The sequence below is a fragment of the Balearica regulorum genome, chromosome 1, assembly GCF_011004875.1.
Source record: "Balearica regulorum gibbericeps isolate bBalReg1 chromosome 1, bBalReg1.pri, whole genome shotgun sequence".
Lineage (NCBI taxonomy): Eukaryota > Metazoa > Chordata > Aves > Gruiformes > Gruidae > Balearica > Balearica regulorum.
This window is the reverse complement of record NC_046184.1, coordinates 144,533,705-144,546,760: the sequence shown is the minus strand read 5'-3', so window position 1 is coordinate 144,546,760 and position 13,056 is coordinate 144,533,705. Positions and strand designations below refer to the sequence as shown.

Sequence of the window (13,056 nt, the reverse complement as noted above, 5' to 3'; positions counted from 1 at the left end):
ATTTGTGCTAATACAATTCAAGACTGCAAGAGTCAGGATACTGAAAAAGTAAAGAAGAAAGTCTCTCCTGTATCAGTTACAAGTCATGGCTTGAAAGGTTGTATTGCACTCGCATTCAGTTATTACTAAGCAATCAACATGCCGCTGAGTGTAGGTATAAATTAGTTTATACCAGAATAATATATCTATATTGAGAACAATTAATGTCAGAGAAAAACAATCAAAAAAGCCAAAGATGAGATCATCTTGCTATGGAAGGCAAGAAACAAACAACAAATAAAAATTAAAAAATTAAACTTTTCAGGCAAATTCAAGTATCTGATGTTGTCTCGCTACGTACCTGGATCAAATTTTACACTGTCAGCTTCAAGTAAGATTTTAAAGTCTTTAGAATCTCTGAAGGTAAGCCTGACTTAAATGCCTAGATATGAATATGGCATCTCAACTTCTGGAGTCTGCTGAATGCTCGTAACATAAAATATGCCTTATAAAATAGCTTATATATCCGAAGCATTTCTGTAACTGCTCTGCAGACTCTTAAAGTACCTCCTGCACACCCATTCTTATACTTAACATCATATACCTACAGACTGCCTATTACTAGCACTAACATATAAAAGTGTCAGGAACAGAATAGCTAGGATTTCCCTTTTCTTTTTTTCCAATTTAGCTTTTGATGGAAAATGTATGGTCTTCTCTTGGTCCGTGAAGCATGTACTCTGCTGGATTGCTCTACTACACAATTTTACTGGAATCTAGAGAAAGATACCTTGAGACAATACATGCTAAGGAGTCTAGTTACAGGCCATATGTCTTATTTAAGGTCATAAAACAGTACTGCACAGGGAAACTTAACTGCTTCTCTTTTCAAATATATCTCCCAGCAGATTTTGTCTGTTTATATAAGGTTATCGTTATTTGTTAGACAAGTTACTATGACAGCGAGAAAATTCAGATCCAAAACTGATGATCATACTGAAGGCAACTCATGTTTTTAAAGGCTTTCCACATCTGAAGTTTTGAATAAGTGTTGTAGCCTTGAAGCATTATAATTATCTACATTTTCTCACGACTGACTTTACTCACAACTATAAAAATCCACTTTCTTTACCAATTTGAGATTGAACTCCTAAGTGTTCTCTCTTCACTTTTAGCCCACTCTAAAACAAGTTTGTATCTGCATAGAGCTTTGGATCAACTAGTATATCACCTGATCATCACAAGTGAAATACAAGAAGCAGACAATGACCATTTCATACCAATCTTACATTTTTTTCCAGGATATCCTAGAAGAATTCAGCTATACTACAAAGTGAAGATTTACAGTGTAAAGCTATTTTCAAGATCAACACACAAAAGCACTATGATGATGAACTGAGGAAAGTATAACAACAACAACACATTCACAAAGAAAGAAGTTTGCATAATCAGAATGCAAATATTTGATATGCAACTTACAGAACAAATTGAGATATGCAGTGCTATTTTCCTCTTCAGAAACAGTTTAAACAGTACATTTCACTTACATTTACAAATAAATAAATACCTTTCCCTGTGATATCAGTATTCCCCGTAATGTGTCAAATCCAACTGAGGGTCCTTGGCCAGTTTCATCAAGTCTTCCTTCAAGATCAAACATTGGAATGCAGGGACAGAAGAGTTCAGAAATGTGATGCAACAGCAGAAGCCTGTTTCTCAATGAAATGATGGGAATTTCCTGCAGGTGATTATACTCCATAGGAACCTATGATGAGGCAATGATATCCAAATGTAATTTACAATTATTATATATTTTATTAAACAGAACAACAATTTATAAGATTTGTAGGTAAACTTGTATTAGAAATTCACATATTTGTTTATTCACACTGTCAAAACAATACACAGAGTTCAGTTAGTTTATAAAAATTACTAATAGTATCCATCTAAATTGAAACAAGTATTAGAAACATGACAGACTATTCTTGCTATTCCGTATTTTAAAATTCTCTTTATCCATAAATGGACGCATTTTACATCCTGTCATCACTACAGCCAGGCATTATAGCTGAAAGACAGAATATTCAAAAAAAGAATCTTCAAGCAATGAAGAACACCCTTGGAAGGCGTAAGATTTTCATAGCTGCAATACAGAATTAAAATTCCTGCCAATTTGCAAACTGAGTTACTGTTCTGCATTGGATTAACAACTGAATGAAGAGGCTTTCTTACCTCAGAAAACTGGAATCCTTCTTTGAAAATATGGAAGTAAAACAAAGTAACTGACTCAAACTCGAAGCCAAATCAAAGCACACTGAGCTTATGCAGGGATTTAGAAAGGAAATACGTCTACTGAAAGATCAGCAATAAGCATACTAAGTATGTTTAAAATCTGAATGCAATAAGCCAAAAACATTACCTGTGTAGGGAGCTTGCCAGCATTAGCAGGTTTACTGGTCGACCAAGCTAAAGTATGTGCTGAGCCACAGGCTACTCTGTTGATCTTTTTACCCTGAAGTGCGGCAACCAAGCGTGGTCTTTGGATGGCATTAGTTGTTCCATCTCCAAGCTGCCCTTCATCATTATCTCCCCATGTATACACTTCCCCTAAACCAATAAAAATAATTAATTGTTCTGAAGCTAAGATTAAAAAAAAAAAAGGCAAAAAGCTTCTAATTAGCATTTATACATCTTTTAACTGAATGAGGCCTTGGACTGTAATCAAGATTTCTAGGACTGATGGCCATCCTGAAATCCACTCTCTAGTGCAGATAAATCTTGAATGACACGGTTAGGCCCATGGTCTATGTAGAGCAGCTAGTGTAAGATGAATCTATTTCCTCATAGTTTATATACTTTAAAAGTTCTGTTCCAGAACAGGAGGAAATGGTGGAGCAGAAGAATAACAACCACAACAACCAGAAACAGCCTGTATTTGATAGTTTCATAGCAAAGAGAGCTGATATTAAAAAAAAAAAAAAAATTAGAAGAGGCTTAACATTTTGTACAAGACAGAAGAAAAGATCCCATAATAGGTTGCATTACTAGAGAGGACATTAAAATGGGTGCTTACTGTTGCAAGATAATTGGAAAATACTTTAAAAATCAACCTTGTTTCTGAGCATTCATTTCCTGTAGCTATATCCTATTTCACTAGCACCTATAAAACACTCAGTTATTGTGCAGACTTGTTAATTAAATGTGAGAGTGAGTCTGCTACAAAGAATATTCAGTATCTCAACCTGCTCTGTAAGAAGCAATATTGTTTGTGCAGTGCTTCATTTAGCAAGTTAAACACCTCAGCAGGCTCAGAAGACCCTGAAAAAAAAAAAATGAAGAAAAAAAAAAGCCAAATTCATTCATTATACTCCTTGACCTATCTGTAATTACTTTTAGATATCTATATTTTTCTTCGACCATCAGCATTTATGAAACTTAAACTCTATTTTTTTATTAATTAAAAACCTTCAGGTGGTTCCATGTGATCATTTTAAACCAGACATGCTTGCCGCTCAAGAAATATGCAACATCTGCAAACACAAAACACGTCCATGCACACAGAGGACCAGCATTTTTAGCAAGGACAACCTACCAACAGCTGACTAAAAAATAAAGTTCCATTTTTTTTTTCAAATTCAGTACTGAGAAATAAGTAAATTATTTTATTTTTATACCATCTTCAGTGCAGCAAACACAGTGCAAAGACCCAGTAGCAATTGCAATGACTTTCTTTCCTTGCAGTCCCTGCACTTGCCGTGGTCTTCTAACATGGTCATCAGATCCATGGCCTAACCGATGGTAGTCTCCTTTACCCCTGCACAGATAAGGTAAAACATTTCAAAACTGTGTTTTAATTGTGGAAAAAATGGAACAACATACTGTGTCTGGTATGTAGCTTGTACATGTATTTATAAACAGTCCAATACCAAAATATTCAACATTAATCATCCCTAGCTCATATGACATGGATGCGATTCTGCTGATACAGTAAAAATTCTTAAAACCTCCAATATGCTGTTCTTACTTATTCTGTGTAGGTCCTTATACCACTTTTGCAGGCGGTTGTTTGGTTTTTTCCTCTTAAAAGGATGAACTATTACAAGTATTCATCTGCAAAACCCAGTACTGGGTTTACTGACCTCAGAGACTGGAACTTTGTACAGTTTAAGGGTATCTCTAATGCCATGCAAACAAAGGGGCAGAAGGATACTGGGAAGGTATTTTGTTTACTCTTTTTAAACACTTACATCTAGTAGTTTAAACTACAAAATTTGGAATGGCATAGGAAGAATAAAACAAACTAAAATCAAATTGTCAGACTACAGCTACCACAAGCTAGACCCAATTTTGATAATATATGAGAATGTTATTTATGCTGTCATCTTCCACCCTGCATGACACTTCAGGCTTATACCTATACTGACCTCCTCAGAACTTCTGCACCTTGCGGTGGTTAATGCCCGGAATGACAACTATGTGCTTAGGTCTCCAAGACAAAATACTTTGATTTTTCCATTCAAATAGCGCTATAAAATGTTCCCCAAAGTTGTAGATTTTATTGCTAATCAAGACAGAGGAACTCAAAAAAGTTTTGGGGGGGGGGGGGGAAGAGATCAAAACAGTGAAGGCAGTATAACATGAATACCTGTTGCAGACAACGTTTCATCTAACACTGTCAAAATAACTAATAAAAAATACTTACCATGTATATACTGCCCCAGATTTGGTAAGAGCCACAGAAAACTGTGATCCGCATTCTACTTTAACTACTCCAAGGCCTGTGAGGGAATCAATCTAGGAAAATAGTATCAAATGAAATCAAAGTTAATTAAGGAGGCTATAGTTTCAACTGCACTGTCTTAAGTAAAATATAATGTGCAAGTGTGTAAGTGTCTATCTGTGCATTTATAAATTAACATGTGCATGTAGATCATTTAGCAGAATTCTACTCCTTTTACCTTTCTACCATTTACTACTTAAACATTACACCAGTTTGGCAAACTGTTGAAGATAATCTCTAGTATGTTTTGTCAATGGTTACTCAACAACTGCTCTGCAGCAGAAGCAGTAAGGCTCTGTCTCCAAATCCGCAACATTAATCATGCCTACTAGCTTGTCTGACATGGATGTGATTTTGCCAAAATAGTAAAAATATTTGAACTTCCAGTACACTCTTCCTATTTACTTTGTATAGGTCCTTATGCCACTTTACATGAATCCTATGGGGCTGATGACTGACGAAACATATACAAGCTATTTTCCTGTTGTGTTACATCATGCAATAAAACACTGTTATATGGGACAGGCTGGTAGACTTTGTTCATTTGGAAACAGAATGGGGACACCTGTATCCAGGTAATAAAGTGTGATTCTGGACTAAGAATCTAAAATCCACTGTGCATAGGTATATCCAGTGACACTCGCACACATTTCTCAAACACAAACAACATTCATCTTCGTAAGTGCTGTAATTCAAATTAGATGGCTACATGGATTTCATTTGTAACATATGAAGAAATTCGAAGTCAACCATGCATTCACGTGAAAGACTTAATATAAAGTAAGATTACTTTTTAATCAACAGATACCCCTTTCTGGGGTTATGACTTCAGTAGTATTATGGAAATTTATTAACACAAGGAAATACGAAGATTTCTTGGCAAAAATCTAACACTTTGAGAGGAACCAAAATTAAAATGAGAAATATTGCTGGAACCAGCAGTGTTCTCCAAAGAATAAACCCTCAAGTGCAACTTTAACAGCACAAAATTTAAAGACTCGTCATTGTAGCCTACAATGTTTGTTCTTAACAATGATCAGAAGAATCCTGATGTCCCAGGATGGGTGGAAGATTGCATATATTGACAAATCTGTCTTCAGCATTCTCCATCAACCTCAAAGTTTCTAAAACAATGAAAAAGTTACATTCAAATACCTTCATTGGTACTTTACAGCCATCACTGCCTCCTCTCCCAAGTTTTCCATAATCTCCATCACCCCAGGACCAGACTGTATCATCATCAGTCAGGCATAATGTCTGTGCATCTCCGCTGCCACAGGCTATGTCAATCACACGGTAGCCCTGGAGAGCTTCCACCTGTAAAGATATCACCCATTTTTGTTCACAATAAATGATTCAGTCATTTGGTTTCAGAAAAGATGGCAAATCCAACTTGGAGAGGTGCTTCACCAGAACTACAAGTTTGAAACACCATAGGAACAAGAAAATAAAGGCAAGTCAGAGGGCTCTGCTCTTTTCAAACAAGAAAAATGAAAACGAACTATGTATTTTAAATACTGGATTATTCTTTTTAATTGCTGCACGAGTTATATTTTTTTGACCTAAAAAGTCAGGGAAAACAATTCATACAAAATATGTAAGGTTATCAAAGACTATATTCCGTTTAAATAATTTCAGGCTCTCTGTGTGAGTACTGTATACAGTAAAAGAAAATAATCTTATTTTCAAATACTCTTTTACTAGTTTACAATTTTCTAGCATGGCATCATAATCTGAATTTAATCAGCATCTTTTGAAATGCTGCCATCTAGTGATGAAGTATGGGATTTGAAGTCACAAAATAAAAGGATGGCGACCCACATACACTGCATCCTCCCCATCCTCATCCCAACTTGAACTACATTACAGGTAGCACAATCCATCATTCAAAGCAGCATGGAACTTCACATACTTTGACTGATCTATAGATTATCTATTTTCATACTAACCATGAACATGGAGCGGGGAAAGATATATAAAGGTGTATAGGAAAGGTGGGTAGACCTTGGGTTTTTTGGGAGCAGGGGAATGAGAACATATGGACACAGGTGATAAGGTCCCAAAGTGGACTAAGAACGTATGATGCCTTGTCCCACAAATTCAAGCACTGAAAAAAGTTAATGCTTGCGTGAATAGAAACATACACAGAGCTATGAATAAAAATGACAGACTAACATTCAGTTTGATTCAACTTATGTAATCTTATTCTTAAGTAATCTTATTCTTTGTTGTATTTTCAGCAAGAGAACACAGGTAGCGAAATGAACTCTCATTTCAAAGGCAGGGCAGTTTTCTTAATACCACTATTCTAACTTAAAGCTCTTACGGTCTAGTTCACAGGAGTACAACAGTCTGAATTACAACTCGCCAGGTAATCAGTATACTCATTCTTCCAACATTCAATACTGTCCAAGTTCTCAAATTTACCACTTAAGAATCAAATGGAAACAGCTGTCATCTTCATCAATAATTGCTTAACTAAAATTTCTCTAGCAAATAGCAATTAAGTACTTAATTACTTAGGTTAAATCCTTATTAACTTACTATATACTTCAGTAACATGTCAGTATTTAATCACAAGAATTAAGAGTGAAATATTATGTCAGAAAAAAAAGCAGTTTGCAAGTGACTAAGTGGCTATCACTGTAATCACTGGTATATTACAGCCAGTATATTACTGGAAGTAAACAATGAGGGGACCCAGTAAGCAAGGAGCTCACTTGTTACTTTCAGTGCAAACTAGTCCTGTGAAGGGGCAGAATTTACTTACTGGGGGAGGTGGGGGGTGGTATGTGGAATTTACTTACTGGAGAGCAGAGTGTTTGATTTGGGGTTTTCTTTAAGTCTTCCCTAAAACAAATTCTTTATAAGCCGTTTAGCGACCTCTCACAAAGTTTTGCCGCTCCACTTTTACTTTATTCTTCCAGTCCATTCCTGTTTTCTGAAGCAACTGTTCATTTCTTACAAATACCTGCCATCATTTTGCCCTTTCAGTCTTTATATACAGAAATGCACAAAGTTACGAATCAGAAGGTAGGAACTGGACTAAGGCTGTACAGAACTTCAAGTGTTTCTTACCAGTTTAGGTTTCAGTTGGTCCTCACTATCTCCATGCCCAAGGCGTCCGTATCTCCCCTTTCCCCATGTAAAAAGGTCTCCTGCAGCTGTAATACATGCACTGTGTGCTCCCCCAGCAGCAATGTCAACCACTTCTATACCTCTCAGAGATTCAATTACACGAGGACGATCACAAGGGCTGAAACGAAAATATTTGTCTTGACAAAACTTTTAGAATAGACCATTCATGTGCACCTATGTATAGCGAGAGGTTTTTAAATGAGTATGAAGACATCTAAAATAACTGAGTATTTGCTTTTGCTCCAGTTTCGTATCCTAAAGATTTATGTTTAATTAGTCATTCAGAGGCCTCTAAAAGCTATAAGTATTTTACCAAACATTATACTACAGCATTACAGGTAAGCTGAAACTGCAAAACCACTTCCATTAATATCTTCTCAAAGCTAAGCATTCACCCTGGAAAATCAGTCCAAATTTAAGATACATTATCGAAACTTCTAGCATACAATGTACTGTTGCACCCCATGGACTTGAGAATTCCTTCTTCTTTTTTGGTCAGAATATTGTTATCTCTAACACAACAGAACGTCTCCTTTAATGTAGGCAGCAATGCATGTGGAAATCTGAAGCAGAATGGCAGTTTTGCTCCCTAAAGTGCCTTGAAGTTCCACATACCTACAATACAGATCCCAAAGGAAAGCCACTGGACTTCAGCATCCACAAATGTGTTATAACACAGTATCTAACTACAGAAATCAGAGTAACTGTTTATCTGAAAAAGATTTTGTGGTTCTCCAATTTAAAAACGTGCATTTCCACATCACTACTTAAAACCAACTTCTACATATAGGCAGTACTCATACAGCATTTCAAATACATAGCAACTATAAGTATCCACTAAAAATAACACTTCACAGTGTTACTTACCTTCGGTTTCCATGACCAAGTTTACCATCTTCTGCTTCACCCCAAGAATAAACTTCGCCCTCAGAAGACAAGGCCAAACAGTGCTTTCCTCCTGAGTTCACCGCAACTTTCTTTATAAACACATGTTGAATGGATTCTAGTAAAGTTGGAGTAGAAACTGATTCTGTTCCTCCAATTCCAAGCCTACCACCTGCTCCATATCCAGTGGCATACAGCTTTAAAGAGAAGAACAAAATTTAATTTTGTTTGCCTCTTGAAGAATATTCACTAGAGCTGTAGAGAAGAATTCTTAATGAATATATACTAGAATACAGTTAAAGGAAAGCCTGAAAAAAGTTTCTTATATGCCTCTATACATTCTTCTGGAAAAAAAAGAAATATTTTCAAATATTTCACAGAAAAAAATGTGAAAAATATGGCTACATTTAAGTCAATATGAACTGTCACTGACAACAGATTTAATTTTAAATCCTAAGGCTGATTTTGTAAAAGTATGAAGAAACCATAGCTTTGTGTGATAACGTTACAAAAGCATCTATCATCTATAGGTCCCTTTCAAGCAGCGCTATCGTAATTTTCCTTCTTCTGTGGAACAGACGTACCTAAACACAGTTGCTTCTTCCCCCCCATCCCACAAATACAGTTTTAAGTACTGCTTTTCACTTTCGTTTCGTCTATCTGAAAGTAATTTCTCTCAACAGAATGATGTCAAGCAATGTCATTAATCCGTCCCTTATCCTTCTGTGAATGATTAACAAGGATGATACTGACTGCTGAGGACAGAATCACTGCAGTATCTCACTAGATAAATGTAACTGTTACACAAGGGTCTAGCTAAAATTAACACAAAGCTGCCATCTGTATCAAAATAAAGACTTTTTCAAACTTGTGAACTGATTTTTTTCCTCCTACACCTTACACTAAATCTCTGCATGGTACTCCTTTTCACTCAGGATTTAAGCATCTGCAAATTAGATCCCACAATATCTAACTTACAGGCATTTAGCCAACTGTGAACAATCTCAGATTCCAATTACACCTCTCCCCTGTCAGAGAGACATAATCACCATTGCGTTTTACTGTCTGTCCTGTTTTATGGGACTCTGGGCACATTACTTGTATTCAGCTTTGTTTTCCAAAATCTGATCACAGATTTGAATTGAGAGCGAAGATACATGTATTGTTTCATGCACTTAATGCTATAGTACAGCAAATTCCTAGACTGCACTGGCAGAGTTGGTATAGTTTGGTTTCTTTAAAAAAAAAAAAATCATCATCATAAAAAAAAAATGCATGTAGCACAGGTGATTTATTTAGCCAAACCCATTCTGACTGATGATGAAGGGACTCAAACAATCATTTGTTGTATCCTTACTTTCCCATCAGCAGTCACTGCAAACAGAGTCTGTTCACCACCAATTAACTGCACCGGTCTAAGGGTAGCAAGAGCTTCACATGGAGTTGGGACTTTGACTTTTGCCCCTTCGATCCCACCAAGTTGTCCTCTGTGATTATGACCCCAACCATAAATAGTTCCACTGCCTCCAGCTGAAAGTGTCCAATCATCGGGTCGTCTGCAGAAAATGCAAAAAAGCACAAAATTTTAAAAGAGCTTTTAAAAAGTCACAAAAAAGTGCAGTTTGTCATTGTACAACACAAGACCAATGACAGTTGAAAGAAATAACCTATTCATCCACTGGACAAGCTGCTCATCCTGTTCTCTCTTAAAGAGATCATGGCACTCATGAAGAACATCCATATTTTCATTATCTGCCATTAATTCTCGGATTTTCTTTGCCACCTGAAAAATATTTTGGATAAAAAAACCATTACTTAAAAGATATATCAAGTTACTCCTATCACAGCTGGCATAAAACACTTCCAACTCCGTGTATCTTTTTAAATTAAACACTTTCATATGTTCCATGAACCATTTAAAGTATTCTTGCAGTACCTCATCAAGGAAAAGGCGAGGTAATGGTGTCCTTTTATCAAGAGCCACAGCAACCCTGGAGGCCATACAGTATCTCCGGAACCAGGCCCATTTGTGTGTCTCTGCACAACAAGGGAGAGTGTCCAACTCTAGATCACAAGCAAGAGCCACAAGCACCTGCAGACAATCAAAAACATTTTAGAAATGTATCAAAAATGTGTAATAAAAAGTAATATGCATCTGATGTAGCTGAACAGGTCATAGACCAGTAAGGCCTGAACATAGGCTTAAAGATGTGTAAAGTGCAAGGGACATTAAAAGCCATCTTCATTACCCTCACTAATGGGGTAGCATCAAGTGTACCCACATTCTTTCACATGGTTATCTATCTAATTTCTTAATTCAGTCTAGAAATTTTCACAAACCCTCCTCAATTAACTTTTCCACATCAAATACCGTGTGCTGAACTTTTTACCTTCCATTTCTAAATTAAGTTGCCTTCCTACAATTAAATCAATTTTCAATTAATTTTCAATTGATTTTCAATGTGATTCAACTTCAAACAAATGTTACTGATGAAGATTGTGAACAATGGATTAGTTCTTCCCCATATAAACTTTTACACACTTCAAGAATTTCTTTTCCTTAAGATACATAAGTACTCGTAGTTTAGTTTTTACTGCATGGGAGGCTTTTTTAGCCTTTTATTCTTGTTTCTCTTCTCTAGGCTTCCTCAGCTTGTTTGCTTTTACTTTGAATAGCCTTCTTTTTAAGGCATTCTTATTTGTTCCAACTAGATGTAAATAAAACCTTCAGAGTATTTAAATAACTAAAAATATACAACACTCCTATCAGGACAACTCAAAAACCACTTTTTAATAAGTGTACTCTACTGTACTTTCAAGATGTTTTTCTGACCTACCTACCTCTGCCTAAGCTAGGTGCTCCTTACTCTTTATTTGTGTATTTGATTCTCCTTTTAGAAGCAGTATTCTGATTTTCTCAGAAAATGTTTCTGATATAGGACTAAGTGAGCTTACCACATCTCACAAAAAAATCCAGAACTATACTAATGAATTCTTTACTGATTGTACCCCATTACCTTAAAGAAAGGGCTGTGGAGCAATTGTTTGCCACCTCTCACAATGGGGTCTTCATAATCAAACTGTCGTTGCAAAGCTTCTGGAAGACCTTTAACCAAAGCAGCTAAAGCACTCCCTGTGAAACTCTAGAGAAACCACAGAACTAGAAAGTTAGTCTTACTGTATCTGGTACAAAAAGTACATTATTTAGATGACCATGACAAAACATTAGTAACTTCCCGAACTACCGTTAGTTATGTGAACTATCATTTCCATCCATTTCCTATCACAAAAGTATTTCTATCACTTTTTGGCAATTCCAAAACCGCATGTATATAGTATTGGAATTAGCCATTTTTTTCTAAAATGGAGTATCCTTACAGACTTGCAGACCCGTGCAAGAACTCTGTTCATTTGCACATTTCCTCTTTTGCCATTAACAGCAAAAGTGTTGTACATCAGCGCTAGCATTTTAATGCTTCACATACATCTTAATGAGAAAAACATGAAGAGGCAAGCATTACTGCCTTACCAAAGCTCGTGTTTCTCCATCATTATCCCCCAAAATCCGGTTGATGTTAATAGACTGGCCAAACTCTGTTGTGAGCAGTTTCCGTAGTCTTTGCAAGGCCCACATTCTGTGGCCAGCAGCTAACAAAATATAAGCACACAAAAACATAATTACTTAAAACAATCATTTTAACTTCAAACAAATAGACTTAATTTTAAGACTAGACCTACCTAAGGCACTCAGTTGAGCACAAGCTGCAAGAGAAGCTGCCAATCGAGGAACTATACTCCTGTTGGAAGCAAAATTTAAGCGAAAATCCAACAAACATGTAACCAAATCCATTGAGGGACATGAAAGAATGCAACGATCTGAGAGAAGGTCTTTAGGGCCTGCAAGAAACAAAAAACAAAAAGAAACAACAAAAAAAGGTGTGGAAGATTTGTCCTTGGACTGAAATAAGAACAGAACATAGGCAGAATTTAGCTGACCAAACACAGCAGTCTAGAGTGCTGATTTGCATCTGAGTTGGTCCATTCCACCTCCCGTTGAAAGGACTGGAATAAAGAAGTACTTTCATGACATAATTAACCTAATTCCAAACCAAAATAATTTCAGATGAACTGTGCCTCAAAAGTATTCTCTCGTCACTGATGAAGAGGCAAACTAGAATGATTGCAAAATACTTTTATCTCTTCCCTATGTACAAGTGCACCTCTCAGGACTTTGTTAAAAATGTTTCTTAAGCATAAATGAAAATATTTTCTTA

General features: G+C 36.2%; 1 protein-coding gene across 7 annotated transcripts in view; it reads right to left on the bottom strand.

Moving 5' to 3' along the window:
* The window catches only part of HERC2 (HECT and RLD domain containing E3 ubiquitin protein ligase 2), a 114,208-nt gene that overhangs the window by 13,981 nt on the left and 87,171 nt on the right, over positions 1-13,056 (bottom strand). For all 7 annotated transcript variants that reach the window (XM_075737434.1, XM_075737423.1, XM_075737454.1 and 4 more), the window contains 13 exons: positions 12,521-12,679; positions 12,312-12,430; positions 11,800-11,925; positions 10,719-10,874; positions 10,450-10,565; positions 10,140-10,338; positions 8,765-8,979; positions 7,838-8,015; positions 5,915-6,076; positions 4,682-4,773; positions 3,654-3,793; positions 2,399-2,586; positions 1,547-1,744 (listed from right to left, as the gene is read on the bottom strand). In XM_075737434.1, coding sequence (XP_075593549.1) covers positions 1,547-1,744; positions 2,399-2,586; positions 3,654-3,793; positions 4,682-4,773; positions 5,915-6,076; positions 7,838-8,015; positions 8,765-8,979; positions 10,140-10,338; positions 10,450-10,565; positions 10,719-10,874; positions 11,800-11,925; positions 12,312-12,430; positions 12,521-12,679 — 2,048 coding nt within the window. The remainder of the gene's footprint in view (positions 1-1,546; positions 1,745-2,398; positions 2,587-3,653; positions 3,794-4,681; positions 4,774-5,914; positions 6,077-7,837; positions 8,016-8,764; positions 8,980-10,139; positions 10,339-10,449; positions 10,566-10,718; positions 10,875-11,799; positions 11,926-12,311; positions 12,431-12,520; positions 12,680-13,056) is intronic.